Below are 20,122 nucleotides of genomic sequence, written 5' to 3'. Positions count from 1 at the left end.
AAATCTAGTATACAGTCTGGCAAAGACATAGATAAGTAATGGTCAGGGAAACTTGTACTAAAGAATGAACATCCAGATACACAATTTGGGGTGGTAAAAATGGCATTTTTTTTTAAACATTCGCTTTAGAAGTCCAAATAATAAACACTGTTTAAGGAAAAAAAAAAGGCTTAAAAAATACATAGGTTTATTGTAGGTCACTCAGAGGTACAATATGAATAAATGGACTGGAGCTGCCTACTTGTCATTTATAGAATCACCATGATTTGAATGGATTAAAAACAAATAGCTAAAGCAACTGGATATTTCATTCATCATGATGTTTTCTTTTGTTTCTTCTTTTCATTTTCTTCTTTTTCTTTTTCAATTTCGGCCACATACTTTTCGATTTCTTCAGGATTTAAAATCTAACAAAAGAAAGATTCCACATTCATAATTATCAGCCTGCCAAGAAACCCTTTCCCCCACTTACTCCATGGTAAAAGCTACCAGATTCTAGTCAAATTAAGAGTTTTTGTCTTTCATTAGGAAATGGAAACCTGAGGGATGTGGCCCCTACCATTTTTGATTTCACAAGACAGATTTGACTCTCAGCCTGTCTCTTTTGGAAATAAACTGAACAAAGCAAAGAAAAAGCTTTTCCCAACATAGCTAAGATCAACAGATGTGAACATTAAAGCCCAGACAGGTTTAAATGAAGACCATGGTCACACAGTAACAAAGCCTAAATTTACAGCACTCTTCATGGGACCATTATGCCTACTTATCCAACTAGTAAATATTCTTGTGTTCTTTTATTACTGGTTTTATTCCTAACAGCCCAAGATGATTAATAGCAATTTTAAGAATTTTACGCTTCTAGTAGAATATGAAATCACCTACATTTCCTAACTAATTAAATACCAATTTTCAGTTGGTTAGATAGCTAAGATATCTAGATATCTAAGGTTAGATAGTTAGATATCTGACTGTGGCAGGTCTCTGCCTAGCCCCATAAAGCACTAAATAATAAGCAAAATTTCTTTTTCAGGCTTTTGTGGTTTTCTACCAGTCATTTTGTGAAAGCAACTGGCATAGACAGGAACGGTCCATCTGTTTAGCCAACTAAGTCAACACAGTGCCTAGAGGGAGGGCTAACAAAGCCAAAAAGACAAGAAAACAAATGCTACTTTATTTTATTATTTTTAAACCCTTACCTTCCATCTTGGAATCAATACTGTGTATTGGTTCCAAGGCAGAAGAGTGGTAAGGGCTAGGCAATGGGGGTCAAGTGACTTGCCCAGGGTCACACAGCTGGGAAGTGTCTGAGGCCAGATTTGAACTTAGGACCTCTTGTCTTTAGGCCTGGCTCTCAATCCACTGAGCCACCCAGCTGCCCCCACAAATGTCACTTTAAAGTTAGACAGCACCACCTTTTTAAAATGCTCCTAAGTCTTGGAGTTAGTAAGCAAAAGATTTTAGATGGATATTTCATTCATTTTACCTTAAGAGGCTGATCTCTCCTCATGACAGCTAGTTCAATGTTTTTGCCCCCTGACTGAACCACCTATAACAATAATGGGAAGAACAGGGAAACAAGAAGAAAAAAACGTAAGGACATTTTTGTTCTCTCCCACCTTCACAAAATCAAATCATCAGGTAAGATTCTGTCTTTCTGCCAGAGACATAAAGAATCTAAAAAACCCTTATCTAATGTGCATGTATGTGTTTTAAAGTATACTTGAACTAAAGTATTACAAGGACCCAAAATATGAGTTCACATATTTTCCAAAACATTCTTTCTGTCAGAAATACTGACAAGGAAATACCTGCCCAAATGCAATAGCAGAAAGGTTGACAAGGAACTACGTAGTTTCAAAAAATTAATGTTCATCCCAGCACCAATGGAAAATGTATATACTAAATGTTAAGAGAGTGGAAAAGTATGTATCAGCAATAACTGAATGGAATGCCATGGCTTCATATCCTCAGAAGTGCTCATATAATGATAATTACTATTAAATGATTTTTCTCATGGACTTTTAAGGAAGAATAGAATATGGCAGCCTGATTTTCTGAAGCAATAAAGAAGAACATTTTACTGTCAAACTCACTTCCAGAAGGGCCTTGATAACAAGTTTGATGGTCAAATCATCAGTTTCAATAGCTTCATCAGTATAGTTCTTCTCCAAAAATTCACGGACTGACTTAGCACCTCTACCAATAGCATTAGCCTGAAAGAGAAACATCTCATTCTCCATGCTGAAGTCAAATGCAAAAACAAAGAACAAATAAAATAACTAAGTAAACACTTCCAAAGTAGAACTGACTATGGCTAAAATCTTGGGTTCATTGTTGCGTGGGTCAATTTCACAGACATTTGTAGGTACCCCAGGTGCAATTTATTTGAAACTACAATGAACCAGGAGTGAGGAGACCTGTGTTGAGCTACTATGTCATGTAAAATCACCCTGTCAATGACTGGTTTCTTCATCTGTAAAAGGATTAGACAAGATTTCTAAGGTTGCTGTCTCGCTGTATATTTAGACATGAAAATGTGTCCTTATGGGTTTATAAGAGAACCCAGTCAAAAATGCTAATGCAAATTCACTCATTAGAATCCACTTGAAAAAGCATGTCTTACGGATATGTAGAATCATTGTGTTGTTGGGCCCTTAGAAATCACCTTAGTCCAAAAGTGTTAAACTCAAATAGAAATAGGGTTTCTAAACTATACACCAAGAACCCTGCAGGCTGCACATTGGCCTAGAAAACCACACATTAATATTTGTTCTATCTTTTATTTATTTTGTTTAATATTCCTAATAACATTTCAATTTGATTTGGTCTGCATTTGCATTTAGGTCTAAATTCCACTTCCCTTCTCATTTTCTACACATAAGGAAACTAAGGTCCATGGGAGACTTGCCAAAGTCACAAAGCAAATTAATGACAAAGCTGTGACTCAGTCGCAGATCTGATTCAGCCCAGGGACATTTTTTAATAATAAACATTAAGCACCTATCAAGTGACAGGTATTGTGCTAAGCCATTAAACTACATTACCTCAGACAACAAAATCAAATAAAAAAATATTGGTTAACTTTATACTAACTTAAGAGAGCACAAGCCTATTGAAAACCTTGCTTATATCAGTTGACATTACTCTTTAATATTTCTTCATTTTGCTATTTTCAGGGATTCTGTGCTGTGCAAAATTTATATGGGAGTATGGGAGGAAGAGGTTGTAATTTCATTAATATTTTTTTTTATTTATAGCAAGGACTTCTAAAAAAGGAAAATTATATTTACCTTTGAGTCGTAAAGCATCTGTTAAGATTATAAGAAAATGCTTATGTTTACTAAAAAACTGATTGTCTTTTAAGTAAAAAAATATAAAAGATTATTTTACCTTATAAATGATTAGAATAAAAATGAAAAATTTAACTTTTTTTAAGTAGAAAACTCATGGGAACTAATATACTTAGTCTACCCATCAAATGTACCACATAGATAAAGAGATGAGTTGCTGTTACCTCTATTGGTGGAAAAGAGAAGTAGTTTTGGAGAAATGTTTTTCCATTCTACTCCAATCAAAATTATATGAAGATATTTGACAGTGACCTGGTTAGGAACTTAATAAAGACAATCACATGCCAGTAATTCCAGAATAACCTCCAAAAGGAAAAATCTTGAGTCTTTAAATTTTAATTTTTCCTACAAAGAAGGCTGTTCAAATGTTTAAGTAGAAAGCTAGAGTTTCTTTTACCAAGAATACAACAAAATATCTGTTATTGAAAAACAAGAAGAAATGCAATCATAAAATGTTTACTTATTTTTCAGATTTACTATTTTTCTACTTATGCCCTTTGTGACTTAGGGCAAGACAGTCATCCATTCTTTGCCAGTTTTCTCAACTAGAAGATGAGACAGGAGTTTGAAAGACCATTGCCTAAGCTCCCTTCCAGCTCTAAATTTATTATAGGATTATATGAACATTAACATAATACATCTCAACCTTATATCACAGGCAGCTACATTTCCCCCACAATTTCCATGCCCACATTACTAGAGGTGTTTTGTGGATACCATGTAGATATGTATGGGGGGGTGGGGTGTGTGTGTGTGTGGAAAGTTTGTGATAAAGTAGATTACTTTAGTTTTCATTTAATTCACTCTTAGAAAGGTTCAAAACTTTTAGTAGGCATGGCAGAAAAAAGACAATGCTCTTATTAAGACTTGCAGGAGACCATACTGTATCTTTCAGTTAATCACTCACCTTCCATGCATGGTAGGTGCCAGAGGGGTCTGTCTGATAAAGTCTGGGAGTTCCATCAAAGTCAAATCCCACAATAAGGGCAGAGATGCCAAACGGTCTGCGCCCATTACTCTGAGTATAACGCTGTTTAGGAGGAAAAATAAAACATTTGTTTTGCTATCCCTTCATCCCAGAATATTAACAGGAAAGACTAGAGGGAAAAAAAAAGAAGTAATGATTTACAATCAACTCAGTCATAGGGCTCAGTTTACTACAAGAAGTCTAATGAAATGATTTTATGAATTGTCAAGGCCATTTTTTAGAAATTTGAAGTATGATGACAAAGTGAACTAATTTCCTTCAGCTCTTGTTCTTCCCTGTTTATTCATCTTTCACCTTCAATGTATCTGTATTCCTATTAAAAAGACAAATCGATTATCTCAGTCACCCATAAGTACAAGGTGATGGAATTTTAAAATTAATGTTCTGTAATGATAATTTTTAAAAAATATTCTCATATAGAATAAGCTTTAAGAAACAATCATATTTTTCAATAGTGATTTTCAGCAGTGATTAAAACTGGTATCTAGGTTTTTGGTTACCTTTGAGTTATAAAGCATCTGCAGTAAGGCCATAAGAAAACACTTATTTTCAGAAAAACTGATTAAGCCTACTGAGCAAAAAATAAATATATTTTACTTAGAAATGATTAAAATAAAAGCTTAAAATTTTCCTTTTCTAAGGAGGAAAGTCATGGGGGTCTTTCAAGACTACACAACAAATTAACTACAATATATTAGAAAAGAAATGCAGAAACATGCTACAATGCAGCAAACAAATTAAATCCTTCAATTTCCTTTACAAAGAAGTATAATCTATGTTCAACATATTCAAGTAAATAATCACCAGAGGGAACATTTTCATAATAGAACTTAGAAACAAACCTGCTTCAGACTAGCAATGTAACGAGTGATATATTCCACTGTGACAGGATCCTCCACAGTTAGCCGATGACTCTGGCACTCCACCCGAGCTCTATTTATAACTATTCTAGCATCAGCAGTAAGCCCTATAATCAAAGCAGAAAGGCTAAAATTTTAGTTTGTTCTGAAATTTTCACTTGTTTCAATAACCAGAAAATGATGATACAATAGTTCCTCTTTTCTTCAAATTTAATTTTTTGCAAAATTTAATAACGATTCCCTGTTATCCTGGTTCCAAACTAGTCCTGCTCAAATTAAGCATTGAAGTTACACAGAATTACTGAAATAGGCATTAACCCCACCCTCTTTTCAAAGGTCATACATACAGATTAAGGAAGCACCTGGAAAAGTCAAAACATAATAGGTTATGGGGCAGCTAGGTGACTCAGTAAATAAAAGAACCAGACCTAGAGACAGGAGGTCCTGGATTCAAATCTCAGCTCAGATACTTCCTAGCTATGAGACCCTGGGCAAGTCACTTGACCCCCATTGCCTAGCCCTTACCACTCTTCTGCCTTGGAACCAGTACAGAGTACTAATTCTAAGACAGAAGGTAGAGGTGGGGGATGTGGGGGGAACATACTGATTACAAGCTTAATGTCATCTTTTACTTGGAACTCAGCTATATACAGAAGCTGAGCAGCACTGAATATAGAGGTATAGGTGGGTTCACAATCACAAACATTCTTCTGTATGATACTAACAGGAAGAAAAAGGGATAAGCATTTATTAAGCACCTATGTACTAAGCACATTATAAACATTATTCTTATATGATCCTCACAACCACCCTGGGAAATAGGGGCTATTATTATTCCTATTTTATAATTGAGGAAAATGAAGCAAAGTTGTGACTTGCAGGTCAGGTACCTGTCTGGATTCTATCAATCAATAAACATTTATCAAATACCTACTGTGTGCCAGGCACAAACTACACAGATCTGAACTTGGGTCTTCCTGATTCCAGGCCCAATAAGTACTCTATCCATTATGCTACCTAGCTGCCTCCAATAATTGTTCAGTTGCTTCAGACTCTGTGACCCCAGTTTGGATTTTCTTGGCAAAGATACTAGAGTGGTTTGTCATTTCTTTCTTCAGATAATTTTATAACTAAGAAAACTAAGTCCAACAAGGTTGAGGGTCTTGCCCAGGGTTGCACATCTAATAAGTGCCTGAGGCCAGATTTCAACTCAGGAAAATGAGTCTCCTTGAATGTAGGACAGGTATTCTATCTACTGTACCATTAGCTGTCTGCTTCTAATGATGATACTAAAAATAATAATGATGAGATAGCTAACATATAGCACTTTAAGATCTGCAACGCACAACTCATTTGATCCATATGAACATCCCATAAGGTAGATGCTATCATTATACTGATTTTAGAGATGGGGAAACTGAGGCATGGGTTTGGTTAAGTGCTTGACCAGCATCTGACAGAGAAGTGTTTTGAGATAGGATTTGAACTCGGGAATTCTTTGCTCTAAGTCCTATACCACCCAGACCACACTTTACTGCATTGGGATATGCTTTAATGTACTCCATGAGTTTTTCAATTGAAGTAATCCTGTTGTGAAGCAAAATATCCTAATCAAATTTCCCCTTTTTTGTATTTTTGGATTCTCAACCATTATATTTATTTAAAGTAAGCTAAAACAAGCTCTATCACTAACATAAAATCTTTCGAATTCTCCCAATAAGCAGGCTCTAAAAAGACAAACTTGCTTGTTAAAGTTTAATGATACAGTTGCCACAGAAAAGTGACTATGATGATTTTATTGAGTACTCAAGTAAAAAGTGCCATTTATGTATATTGGGAAGGCAGCAGCATCAGTTATTTGTTAGGCTGTAAATTCCTTTCTTTGTATTCCCCAGCATTTAGCACAGTGCCTGGTATGAGTGCATAAAAATGTTTACTAAGAATGAAAGTCATGCTGTAATTAAAATACTGGCAAGACTTTTTTCTCATTAGACCCACAGGTAGGTTTCTTTAGAGTAGATACACTATTTTACATAATCAGAAAATTTGCTTGTCCTGCTAAATCAATTCATCCCCAATTTAACTCCAAAGACTTTAAAAAAAATAAAGGGACACCACTCAAGACAATTTATTGCCTCATACCTGCAAATGCCATGCAGACATTGTCGTCCAAAGCACAGATCTTCCGAACGGTCCTTTCATCTTGTAATTTGGCCACTGATTTCTTCTCTACACCAAGAACAACAATATCTTTTCCCCGTACACCAACCTTCAATAAATTTAATAAAAATGGTATCAGGTTCTGTCATGCCTAATGCAGATCTAAGACCCAGATATTAATGAAGGGCATCCCCTTGGATGGCTGCCTTCCTTGGGCAGGTGAATACTGCCAAAAGGTCCTCTCTACCTTATTAATCCCCTTGCCGTTTAACTTCTTTCACCATTTTTGGCAAGTTGAAGATCTTTGCCAGCCACACTGGCAACAATTGTTTTATATAATCTATTTGTTTTGTTATTATTTTACTTTTTATTTACATGTGGTTGTCATTCTGTACGTCATTTTCCTGCTTCCACTTACTTGACTTAGCATCAGTTTCTCTTCAGATGCCTTGCTGTATTCTTCACATCCATTGTTTCACATGGCACAGTGTTATTCTGTTATATTCACATACCACCATTTGTTTAGCCATTCCCCAATCAAAGCACATTTCTTTGTTTCAAGTTTTTTGCTACCACAAGTGTCTGTAATAAATATTTTAGAGCATATTGTTCCTTCCTATCTTTGAACTCCTTGCTTAATGTGTCTCTCATTCGAAACAGAGTATAGCCAATTTAGTAATTTTCTTCACATAATTCCAAATTTCATTACAGATTGTACCAATTAACAATTCTACCAACAATAAATTAGTGTACCCATCTTTGTATAGCTCTTCCAACATTAATTATTTCCATCTTTTCTCATCTTTGTCAATTTGGGGGGGTATAAGGTGAAACTTGGGTATTGTTTTAAGTTGCATTTCTTATATCCATGATTTGATCCAATGTTTAAGTTTGCAATTCTTTTAAGAACTGCTTGTTCATATTCTTTGACCAATTATCCACTGAAAAATATTTTTTACTCTTCTATATCTGTGAACTTAGACCTATTCCAAAGATATTTATGCAAAGATTTCCCCTCTGTTGACAACTTCTCTCATCCTAGTTGTACTGATTTTCATAGTGCAAAAAGCTTTTCCAACTTAAAATAATTAAAATTAAGTATTTTATCTTTTATAATCACATTTACCTCTTTTTTGCTTATAATATTTCTTCCTATCCAGCTGAAAACAAAACAAAACAAACCTGATCAAGCTATCCTCTATTTTTTTTTTCTTTAAGGCTATGTATGACCTTTAGAATTCAGGTTGCAGCTCTATTGAAATCTTATGATCGGCTATTGATTTACACCTACTTTCTACCAAATCTCTTTCCAATTTTCTCTAGCAGTTCTTGTCAAATGGAGTCCTTTCTATTCCATCACCACCACCTTATGCTATCAGGTTTATCAAACACAGGCTGTTCAACTGTTTCTTATCAAAGTATCTATTTGCAGGGAGTAAAAACACCGGGGAAAAGCAACTGCTTGACTACAGAGGTTGAGGGGACATGATCGAGGAGAGACACTAAATGAGCACCCTAATGCAAATACCAACAAGGAAATGGGTTCAGAGCAAGGACACATGTGATACCCAGACGAATTGCTCATGGGCTAGGGAAGGGGTGGTGGGGGTTTTGGGGGGGGAGGAAAAGAAAATGATCTGTTTCCAATGAACAATGTAAGAAAATGACCAAATAAAACAATGTTTTAAAAACAAAAAAAAAGTATTTGCAAAACTTTACCAGATTTCAGTATCTTATATGCTAATACCTAGACCACCCAAAAGATAATTTCCTAAGTTTCTTCAGTTATGATCAGAGAAAGAAATGATTCTGAGATACCTTACCCTATTTGTACACTACTTCAACTTTATTCGGTGCATTATTTTCTCCAAAGGGCACTCTTAAGGTAAATGGCTCTTAAGACAATAACTTGATGGCTACTCTATTTTAAATATTCTCACTATGATATTCAAATAAAAGATTCTTAATTCCCATCCCTTTGCTGTCCTGAAACAAAAAAAAAATCACGTTTTGTACAGCACTTCCATTCCCCAATAAATACAAACTATGATATATCATGATTTATCAAAAGGAAGATCAACAATTATTCTTATTTAATAATGCAACATTTTATCCAGAGACAAAATGTTTCCTTTTTACATTTGTACCAGTAAGGAGGATAGTTATTGTGTTTTTTATTAACATTTCCATCAACCTCTGAAACTCTGGGAAAATTACCCCAAATCCAAAACATAACATAAATAATAAAAATGAGTATTGCCCAGGTAGACTCAGAAAAAAGGGGAAGCTGAGTCATGAGAATAAGTTACTTCCTGTTTTAGATTAGTAGCTATATCTAGCATATCAAAGGCATGAAGTCTTACAAGTTCAAAATACTTTCCTACTTCTCTCCCCCTCCACACACATAAACTAATAACAAATCCCTAATTCATGGGAGAAAAATATCAGACATTTTGAGAAACACAGAAAACTGACAGGTATTTTAAGACTTCATGATCAAATCACAAAAATGGTACCAATAAAATTACAGAACAAAATTCCAGTGGGCAAAATGAGACACTTATGCACAAAGTGAATTATGGATGACAGGCCAACCTGATACAAAGAGCTCAGCAGTTAAGGTCTTAATATGGCAGAAAAGTCAGATTCAGGAATGAATAAATCATTAGCCAATCCCAAAGCCTATTCTGGGAATTGTATTAGTGTAACGTCTAAATGCCACTCTGCTTTATATTCATCTATGCCCTTTGTCTACAACTGCTAACCCTGGTAAAAGGGAAATCTAAATTTCAAAGGCTGACTGCCTTCTGACCTTCTAACTTACCTGCTTAAAAAAAAAAACAAAACTAAGTCAGATTGTTGGTCTGGAACTGCCTACTTTACTACTAAATTGGGTCAAGGCTAGCTTCTCTCTTTGTACCATCAAGTCTCGGTGACTTCCACACAACTGTTCATTTGGAACTCAACCTTCCCAAGCTTCAGTACAAAAGTGAAATCAACAAAGGTGGCAAGCTTAGTCAATAACAGACTAGTGCTTTGATAAGACTCTTATTCACCTCTGAGAATATTGTGAGCAGATTCGACGATAACCATAGTATTTCACAATCAAACTTTAGCTCCTTTAATCCATTTCTAAAACACCATGAAAGTCAATTACCAGTAGGTTTTTAAACAAAGTTCACTAGTCCTTAAACGTGACAATAGTAGTCTATCTAGGCCAAATGACTGGTAAAGAGCAAATCTAGCCTTATTTTCACAATTATTCCATTCTCAATTAAAAGACCTTGTTTTTATGCCTCCAACTAAAACATAATCAATTTTTGGCCTTAGGATGTTTTAGGAAAAAGTCGATTTTCCTAACAAGTCAGTGGGCCATATAGTTGACTTAGTTCTTTTTCTCAACAGACTAAAATAATAAAAATATTTCCCCACATCCCAAAGCAATTCCACTATAGTGTTTCGAAACAGCGTTTGTGAAAATCCAACCCCTAACACCCTTTGACACAAAGGAGGGAACTCATAGTACCTTAGCAAAATACGCATTTAAATTAAGACAGAAACAATTTCAAGAACAAGACACTTATAGTCCCCTTCTTAAATGGCAAGCGGCTTCAATGTAGAGGCTGTCACTTTTCATTGTATCTTCACGGCCAGCCTAGTAATAAGTGTTTTCTAAAATGAAAATAAAATTCCACTTAAGAATGGCAAAAATGGAATATATCTTCCATTCACACTCATTAATGGAATACACAGCATTAATGTCCGAAAGTGGGGGGGGGGGGGAAGAGTCAGATACCCTAGTATTGAATTAGTTGATGGAATTACAGATTTTTACCAAATTTCAATACTATCTCTCTTCCTGTGGCTTCTGGCAGACTCCGTATCTATTTTCTCTTTCGGTTCCCATATATCACGTGAACTCAAAAGGCTAAAGACACTAAAAAAATTTAAACTTTAAATGGGAGGATAGTCACAATTAGTTTCTAACTTCATCTAGAAGATTAGGCAGATCACAAAACACACAAATGTATCGAAATGATTTTTTAAACTTCTGTGGGCAATTCTGTGTTTGTAGGATTCTTTGTTTGTGGCAATAGTCTAGGAAGACTTCTATTGCAGGAATCCACTTATGCAAGATTTCATCGGGTTTGGGTGGCTTTTCCCCCGCTCCGAGCTATTCCAAAGCTTGAGTCTGCAAAGTCCCAAGGGTGTCTGGCCGGCCTCCTCCGCTGCCGAGTCCAACCCACCCGCCGAGGCCTACCTCACCTACCGCGTCAAACTAAACCTAGTGCTCCACTTACCCCCTTAACCCCAAGACGCGTGCCTTTCTCCTTAAGGAAAAACGCCATTAAAACCTCCGGTCGCAGAGATACCCTCCCCCCTCCAAGACCTGGCCTCCTTCGGTCGGGATTCTCAAAGGCTCGTCCAGCCTCGGGCCTGAGGCCTGAGGCCCGAAAGTCAGTCCAGCCAGCGGCCATGTGCAGTGCTGCTCCCAGGTACCAGATCCCCCCACCCCCCCGACAAGCCACCGGACGGTCACCGAGTGTTCCCTAGGCATTGGACGGTCAACCCTCATCTCGGCTCGGCTCGCATCCACGGCAGCCGTACCCCTTCCTTCGCGGCGGGGCAAGCCGCCCGCCTCCCCCGGCGTCCCCGTGGCCCAGGCCTGCTCCCGCTCCTTACCGCGGTCGAGCCCTTCTTCACCGCTTCCTGCGCGTATTCCACTTGGAAGAGGTGCCCATCCGGGGAAAAGACCGTGATGGCCCGGTCGTAACTCATCTCCCTCAGGGAGGTGGGCGCCGCCGGCTACGGAGGAAGGAGGGAAGGAGGGAAAGGAGGGAGGGAGGAAGGGAGGGGGAGGAAGGGGCCTCTGAGGCCTGGCTCGGGTTGGGGGTGGTGGTAAGAAGACTACCACAGACAGGCGACAGCCAACGGCCACCAACCGCCCTCCTGGCTCTGAGATCCCAACCGAACGCCACTCGAGGAGAGACTCAAAAGCGCACACTCATCGCTAGGCGCAGCGCTACGACGCTCACGATTCACAGCGGCGTCTGCGCCTGGCGCCCCCGCCGAGCCCGGCTTGCCCCAGTTGGCCTTTCCGTACGCACTTGGCGTAAGGCAGCCCGAGAGCGTAAGGGGCCGTGCGCCAGCGACGGGATCTGGAACGTACTACTAGCCGTTCAGAGGGAGGGGAGCACCATGTGGCTTTAGGGCCTTCTAGAGCTGTTGTTCTTTTCTTGCTCACAGTAATGGAGATCTTACTTAGTTAAATGAACTTGAGTGGTGGGATCCTAAACCTTTGTTGTTGCTGGACGGTAAGTCTGGGCTGAAGGATGGGCGAGTCCACTTCTTATTCTCCCCTTAATGTGCCCTCCCCCACCTCCCACCCCCCCATTGACTGCGGAGAATGAGAAACCTTTGGACAGGGAGAGGAGCCAGATAATAAACCCCAATGATTAAAGATTGAGACCCGCGGAGAGAAACATGTCGGTGGCCTTTGCATCTGCCCGTCCTAGAGGCAAAGGGGAGGTCACTCAGCAAACTATCCAGAAGGTAAACGCTTGAAGGGATGGGGGAGCACCCCCCCCAAATCCTCGTAACCCGGTGGGGGTGGGGGGGACTTAATTTTGAGGTGCTAATGAATGTACAATGGCAGGGAAGAGGGAGAACTAGTGAATTTCGAGGATTGAAAAGATGGACAACTAGAGGGAGGCGGTGGAACAAAGCAAGGTGTGCAGATCAGTGCATACCGGCTAGTCACCCTGGGAACTATTGCAACCAGTCATTGTATCCTGGCAGGGTCTTACTGCCGGGTCCTGCATCCCCATTCTTGCAGCCGGGCAACTATTGCATCTGATTATTGCAGCTGGGCAACTATTGCAGTTATATGCAAGCAGGCGTCACGCATTGCAATGGGTAATGTGAACAGACACGCGCGCACGCACACACGCCTCTGTGGCAGTATCTGCACGGGGACAACGTTGTTGCTATTCTTGTCATTTCTTTGTGGAAAAGAAGTGGAGCTACCTCAGTCCCCCGGCAAGTTTGTTTTCGTGCTTTTCTCCCCTTTTAAACTGAGAGAATGCATTGGAACTCTGCTTTGCACGGTGCTATCTGTACTAGCAGGTGTGATTAATACTGTCTGAAGCAATATATACCTGGGGGTGGAAATCCCAGGCGGGGGCGGGGGCGGGGGGGGGCGAGGCTTATCTGGGAATGGGGGTTGGGGGGGTGAGATTTTAAATATATATTTGCAACGTTGGGCAGGTCGCAGATTTTTTTTGTTTTTGTTTTTAATTTGGGGCTAGGGTTTCTCCGTGAAGCCCGAGTGAGCAGTGCAGTTGGGAAGTTGCCCAGAGGCAAAGACGGTCGCTGCTCACAGTCCTCTTTCTTTCTAGAGCCTTGTAAATGATGCAAGGTACTGAGCTGGTCCATCGAGCTGTTTTCCTTAAATTAGATATTGCTAGTGGGTTCAACCTCTCCTCTCTCCAGAGCGTCTGGGGCTCTACATTCCAGCAGCAGCCCCACAGCCTTTGCAAGATAGGGATGGGGACTCGGGCAGGGAAATAAAACCTCGCTTTTGAACCGAGACTTTAAGCTATTTGTCAGTTTTAATGGCGAATGCTAAAAGGTGTCTATGTTAATAGAGCAGCCAGCGAGCTGCTCCTCAGAGAGTCTTCTAGCCAAGGCAAGCCAACCATCTCTGCAGCCTACAGACGGCCTCGAGCAACGGATCCTCCCCTCCCGTTGAGCGATTGGGACCGGGAGCTAAGCAGGCTAGCAGGCTGACTCTCCGGCTCATTTGCTGCCCTGAAACGGATGGATGGGATCAGTACTTAATAATTTTCCCTTGTAATTTCACCTGCCTAGGTATCAGTGCAGGTGTGTGGAGAGGCAGGATTGAACTTTATCTTCCAACCTCATCATCCCCAAAAGGTGCTGAGATAGCCACAAAGACTTGAGGCTGAGAAAGGGATGAGTGTTTTAAATCTCGGAGCTTCCTATAAATAAAACCTGTGATGAACGTAGCATATACAATCTTATTATGTGTGTTTGTAATGCATGTTCCTATTTTAAATTGTATTATTACATTTAATTTCCTACCTCCTTATTTAACAGAAGCTTTTCGAATTTTGGGTCCAAGTTTGACTTTATTTTTTGGAGTGGAATTAAAATGAATTTTGTCATCCTTTTAAAAGTCTTCAAAATAATAAAATTTATTTCTCAAAATTGCAACTTTTTATTTTATGGCTATTTGAAAGGGTTTCCAATTCAGAAAAAAATTGATGTTGTTATTCCATTTTTTAATATTGTTAAACATATGTCATAAACTTGATGTTGGGGGGGGGAAGCAAAGAAAATATTGTAACCTCAGTGCCATTCTTCTTTGCATGTCTACTATCCCAATAGTAATAATGTCTTGGAACAGAATGCTTTAATTCACTTCTCTGCTTCCCTGTGGGGAGAAGAGAGAATGTTAAAAGGGCTAGAGTTTTAGTAAGAAAATATGAGTTCAAGGCTATGCTCTGCTATTTACTATCTATGTGGTTTTGGGGAAGTCAATTTACTTAAATTCAACAAACAGTAATAATAATTGGTTATAATGGGACATCAATTTTACAAAACATTTCGCATACCTTTTTTTTGTTGTTCCTCACACCAACCTGGTGAGATAGCTTTAATATCTTCTGTTAACAGTTTTGAGGAAATTGAGGCTCAGAGAGGTTTGTGATTTCCTTATGGCTTTCCCTTAAATCTTAGTTAAAGGCCTACCCTTCAGCAAGAAGCCTTTCCCAATCCTTTTTAATCTTAGTGCCTTCCTCCTAAGATGATCTCCAAGTATTCCTGTATGTATCCTCTTTGAACAAAGTTGTCTTCATGTTGTCTCTCTCATTAGATTGTAGACTCCTTGAGAATAGGGACTATTTTCCCCACTTTCTTTGTATCCCTACAATGCCTGGCAAATATTAGGTACCTAGCAAATGCTTGTGGTTAGACAAGTAGTTATGTGCCCAAAGTGCACTAGAACCCAGGTTTCCCCTGATTCCAAATCTAGGCTTTTTCTAACACACTAAAGCTCTACATTGTGCAGAAAACATTGTCAAGGGATGGAGGAGAGAGCCAGTTGTTCAGTGATTATTCAGTTTACTTAATTATGAGCAGCTTCAGGTATAGGAAGCAAAATACTTGCCCTACCATTGAATTAGGGTTATTGTAAAGAAAACTTTGTTAGAAAGTCAACTGCCAATGCTATAAGGATGGAAGTAGTAATAATAGATTTGATTTTTTTTAATCAAATGTGAACAATATTTCTTACTAATTTGCTTTTTTAAATCTATGGAAATGTTTAGCGATTCATCACATAGGCAGTTGTGACATGATATCTTATTTACCTGTTTCTAGCACTTAATAATTTGCTTTTATACCCTAGAGCCTAAGAGGACTTGGAACACAAGAGAATGCAGAATTTGTCAAGTTTGATTGAGGAGAACCAAAATGTGGTGTGTTTAAATAGCACATTGCTTAAAATATTGGGAAAGCAGTTTCTCAACAGGACTTTTGTTTGATCTTTGAAGAATTTAATTTTGTAGGAAAAGATAAACTGTAGAGATAGGCGTATATAAGACATTTGAAAGTTATCCACATCTGGCATATTAGCTGGGATAAATTGAATTCCTAAAGCCTTTTGATTGTTTGTTTGACTTCTTGAGTATAATAAGCATAATTATTTATCTCTTAATCCACTTTGAATTTCAGCTTTCAAGCCCAAGCTTCCTATTTGGACCATGTCCCTAGCCCATGTTCAGATACACCAAGTGACTTAGGCCTGAAAGATCTGAACACCTAAAAATGTGGTTGTGGTCTGAAGAAATTAGAGCCAAACCAAATTACGCTGAAGGCTTCTCTGAAACTGTACATGCTACTTGGGGGGGTTGGGGGGGAAATCTGAAGTAAATTGAAGCTGATGAATAGCCCACACTGTTTTAACTTGATATTAACATTAAACCCTTACCTCCTGTCTTAGTATCATATCCATTCTAAGACAGAAGAGTGGTAAGAGCTAGGCATTTGGGGGGGGGGTGTTAAGTGACTTGCCCAGGGTCACAAAATTAGGAAGTGTCTGAGGCTAGATTTGAACCCAGGACCTCCCATCTCCAGTCCTGTCTCTCTTTATCTGCTGCAATACCTAGCTGCCCCAAATACCTAGGTTCTTGTAGCAGGAGCATGATACTACAACAGTAAATAAATGTAAGTAAGTGAATGTGTGCTTGCATGTGCACAAGTGGAGTAGGAAAGAGGAATGTCACAATCCCTGAAGAGAAAAGGGGGGTTTTAAATAGCTCTAATACTAACAGACTCAAGAACTGAAAAGTGGCCAGGCATGATGAAACTGGAGACCTCCAATCTCCGTAGCAGCTTATTTGTGGCACATGTGCCAGGAAAAACGAGGAATGCACTCAATTCATTCTCTATATTCCATGTGTCGATCATCAAAATTCAAGCCCTGGCAAAGAGGCCTAAAGCAAGCTTCCCTCCTAAGCACCAGTTTCCTGTCTATAAAATGGGTATAATAGGACTTGCCCTATCAATTTCCCTGGCATCTTTTGGATCAGAAGAGCCTAGTATTTAGCCATAAGGAGTCTTAGAGACCATCAAGTCTAACCGCATTATTTTACAGAGGAGGAAACGGCTTCAAGAGGTTATGTTAGCTTCTAGTAGCTGGGTAGAAAGGTAGATAAAGTGCCAAGCCTGGAGTCAGGAAGACCCAAGTTCAGATTTGACCTCAGACACTAAGCATGTGACCTTGGTTAAATTACCCACAGTCTGCCTTCTTTTTTTTTTTTAAACTGAAAAATAGGGGTCATAATGGTACCAACTTCTGGTTGAAATTAAGTAATATTGCAAAGCACTTTAGACCAGTGCCTGCCACATTATATAGGAGCTTAGTAAATGCTATTCCCTTCCCTTAAGTAACTAGTCCAATGTCACACAGGCTAAAAGGATCAAATGAAATATGGGGTATTCATGTCTCTTTTAAAGTAGAAAATGCCATGTGAATGTACGGGGGCATTATTATTGAGTGCTTACAATTTGGAGAGCACCAGATGGCATAGAAATCTCTGGAGAAATAGAAAGATAGTATATGGTTCCTGTCCTCAGGCATTTCAGTTGAGGAGAGAAAAAAAAAAACTAAAAACATGGGAAGGGAATTAAAATGCCAGCATATGACAAGACCCAGATGATTGCTGCAGATCATAGGAAGAGAGAGGTTTATATAGATGGGTATAGTGGGGGCATTTGGATTTGAGTTTGGCTTTGAAAAATAGGTGAAATGCGGATAGGTGAAGAGAGGGAAGAAGTTGTTTAGGGAACAAGGCATAAGTAGCTGGCACCTTTTGGGAAAGAGGAGAAACCTTTTTTCAAATATAGGAAACCCTTCCACCAATGTGAATTTGCAATTTATCTCTATAACTTAAGTCTTAACAGTTTTTCTTGTAGTGGTCTTTCCTCCACATAAATATTCAGTAATGAATGCCTTCCTTTGTATATATTTTGTATATTGCTTGCCATCGATATGGCATGGAATACAGGGTTTTCTGAAAGACTAAAGAGGCTAATAGAAAACTGCATAGTGGGTATGAGCACACTGAATTGTATGAGGAACTCCTAAGAAGAATAAGTGTAAAATGTCATCAAGAAATCATACCACAAGATGAGAAGATGGGCTGGAAGCGGCAGGGATGACAGCTGGATGACACCAGAGTGCTCCACTGGTATGTCATGGTGTCTGGACACAGCAAGGAAAGGCTGGATCACGTCAGGTGGATCCTCGGTGCCAAAGTTATGGCAGAATGTGATTACAGTCCCAGAGGATGGGGAAGCTGCAATGGTTTGAGATCTGCATTATTGGAGGAAATTTCCAAATCTAGGAGGTTGCATCCATTTGAGTTCTTATATTGTGTATAAGGGAACTTTCGTTTTTGTATTTATATTCCAGGGCTTAGTACACAATGTTCAATAAATGTTTGGTGGCTCATTGTTGATTGAGGTGCCAGAAAGATAGAGATTTGTGTGTGAGTAATGCAAAGGTTCTACTACATCCAAAATAGAACATATAAAACCTTTCATTCCAAACCCACCACCCTTCTAGATTTCCCTCATACTGTCACCCACCATCCTTATAGACACCTAAGTTTGCAGTCTGTTCTTAGGAATTTTTTGTGACAAAGGGAACATCAGCATAGCTCCTAGGTGATATCAGGAAATCTTATGAGATGGGAATGAGTTGCTTAGTCAGGTTGCATAGCAGGCTGAATTCATGTGGTATGGGAATCCTGAAAGGGTCGTAGAAGGTAGCAGAAGGGAACCCACCCACATATGCTGAGTTCTTTCCTCCTCCTCAGATTCTGGGTAGATTCTACAATGATGTGTCTGCTGATCTGGACCAAGGAAGATGTTTTTTATATAAGGTTGGCTCTAGATCGTCCACCCTATAGACATTGTTCATCACAATTATTAAAGACAGAGTGATTCCCAAGCTTTGCTCTGTGGTGACAATGAATTGTTTGTCAATATCTGAAGAGATGGGATTTCTATTATATGTAAACTAGACATTTTTTAATTATAAAGAATATATTTAAAAAAGAAGTCAACAATTATATATTGTTTATTTTTTAGAATTTCAAAATACTAATAGAGCTAATTGACAATATTCTAAGGCAGTGATGGCAAACCTTTTAGAGATGGAGTGCCAGGCCCTGTCCCTACCCCACCCCCCAGACTGAGTACTGTGCCCTTCCTCTCATGCTGAGTATGCCCCACCCCCTTACCCACACTGGGGAGGGAGGAAGCACTCTCACTGGGATGCTGGGCAGAGAGGCAGGGTATGTGAAAAAATGCCATCAGGCACAGTGGAGAGGGGGAGGGGAGCAGCTCTGCCTGAGTCCCTCTGCCTGTCTAGTAACAAATTCTTGGGGGGAGAGGGGATGCCTATGGAGAGCACTCTGTGTGCCATTGATTTGCCATCACTGTTCTAGGGTATCACTAGTGAGATGTGGTTTCCTCAAATGATCATCTCACTCTTTGACTCTTTTAAAACTTAACTCTCAGAAAAAGCTGTCTGTACTCATTACCACCATATACTCATCTCTTAATTACTTCTCAACTCCTTGTTGTTTTCTGACCTTACCATTTAAGGAATACTATCTCCAGGGTTACCAATACTCTCTTAGTTGCTAAAAACAATGGCTTTTTTGTTTGTTTGTTTTTAGTGTTGATCCTTCCTGACCTTACAGCAGCATTTGAGTCTCCTCCCCATTAACTCTCCTTCCTGGATTTTCATACATTACTCTCTTTGGATCTCTTCCTACATGTCTGACTATTCCTTCTTTGTCTACTTTGCTGGGTTATCACAGTTAGTTCCCACTTGCTCTGTGTAGGTGTACCTGGAGCCCTTTTCTCTCTAAATTCTCTCTTATTGATCAAGTATCATCTCTAGGCAGGGGACTCCTAACTAGCTCTACCTAGCCAGGCCCCTTAAATTCAATATGCTCAAAATAAAACATTATTTTCCCTAGTGCTGCCCCTCGTCTGCAAAAGAATCTCTCCTCTGTTTGGCATTTAAATTCCTTCACAATCTGGCTCCAATTTATGCTTCTTGGTGGATTTCACATTGCCCTCCATTACTTAATGGCCAAACCACACTGACTTTCTTGGTTCCTTCCACAGAGCTTATCTCCTTCATCCATGCAGCTGTGCAAATT

General features: G+C 39.1%; 2 protein-coding genes across 2 annotated transcripts in view; one reads left to right on the top strand and one right to left on the bottom strand.

The window, feature by feature from the left end:
• Positions 1–170: 170 nt before the first annotated feature.
• PSMA7 (proteasome 20S subunit alpha 7) lies at positions 171–12,486 on the bottom strand. The gene is made up of 7 exons (XM_001376936.5): positions 12,042–12,486; positions 7,341–7,467; positions 5,181–5,305; positions 4,258–4,380; positions 2,094–2,213; positions 1,484–1,546; positions 171–407 (listed from the first exon to the last, which is right to left on the bottom strand). The coding sequence occupies exons 1-7, from the start codon at positions 12,135–12,137 to the stop codon at positions 315–317; spliced, it is 747 nt and encodes a 248-aa protein (XP_001376973.1). The 5' UTR covers positions 12,138–12,486; the 3' UTR covers positions 171–314.
• Positions 12,487–12,726: 240 nt separating this feature from the next.
• SS18L1 (SS18L1 subunit of BAF chromatin remodeling complex) overlaps positions 12,727–20,122 on the top strand; it is a 63,525-nt gene continuing 56,129 nt past the window's right edge. Inside the window, exon 1 of the mRNA XM_001368306.4 lies at positions 12,727–12,911. Within this exon, the coding sequence (XP_001368343.1) occupies positions 12,843–12,911 (69 nt within the window). The 5' untranslated portion in view covers positions 12,727–12,842. The remainder of the gene's footprint in view (positions 12,912–20,122) is intronic.

Source organism: Monodelphis domestica, chromosome 1 (genome assembly GCF_027887165.1).
Source record: "Monodelphis domestica isolate mMonDom1 chromosome 1, mMonDom1.pri, whole genome shotgun sequence".
NCBI classification, from domain to species: Eukaryota; Metazoa; Chordata; class Mammalia; order Didelphimorphia; family Didelphidae; genus Monodelphis; species Monodelphis domestica.
The sequence above is the reverse complement of the archived record's forward strand: the minus strand, read 5'-3'. Positions and strand labels throughout refer to the sequence as shown.

Bases quoted from the DNA above. Each gene is read 5' to 3' on its own strand.
- PSMA7 (XM_001376936.5), bottom strand. From the start codon at position 12,137: ATGAGTTACGACCGGGCCATCACGGTCTTTTCCCCGGATGGGCACCTC. The intron at 4,381-5,180 runs GTTTGTTTCTAA...CCTCCTAAACAG, and splicing joins ACATTGCTAGTCTGAAGCAG to CGTTATACTCAGAGTAATGG. The intron at 408-1,483 runs GTAAAATGAATG...TTCTTTTGTTAG, and splicing joins GGAGAGATCAGCCTCTTAAG to ATTTTAAATCCTGAAGAAAT.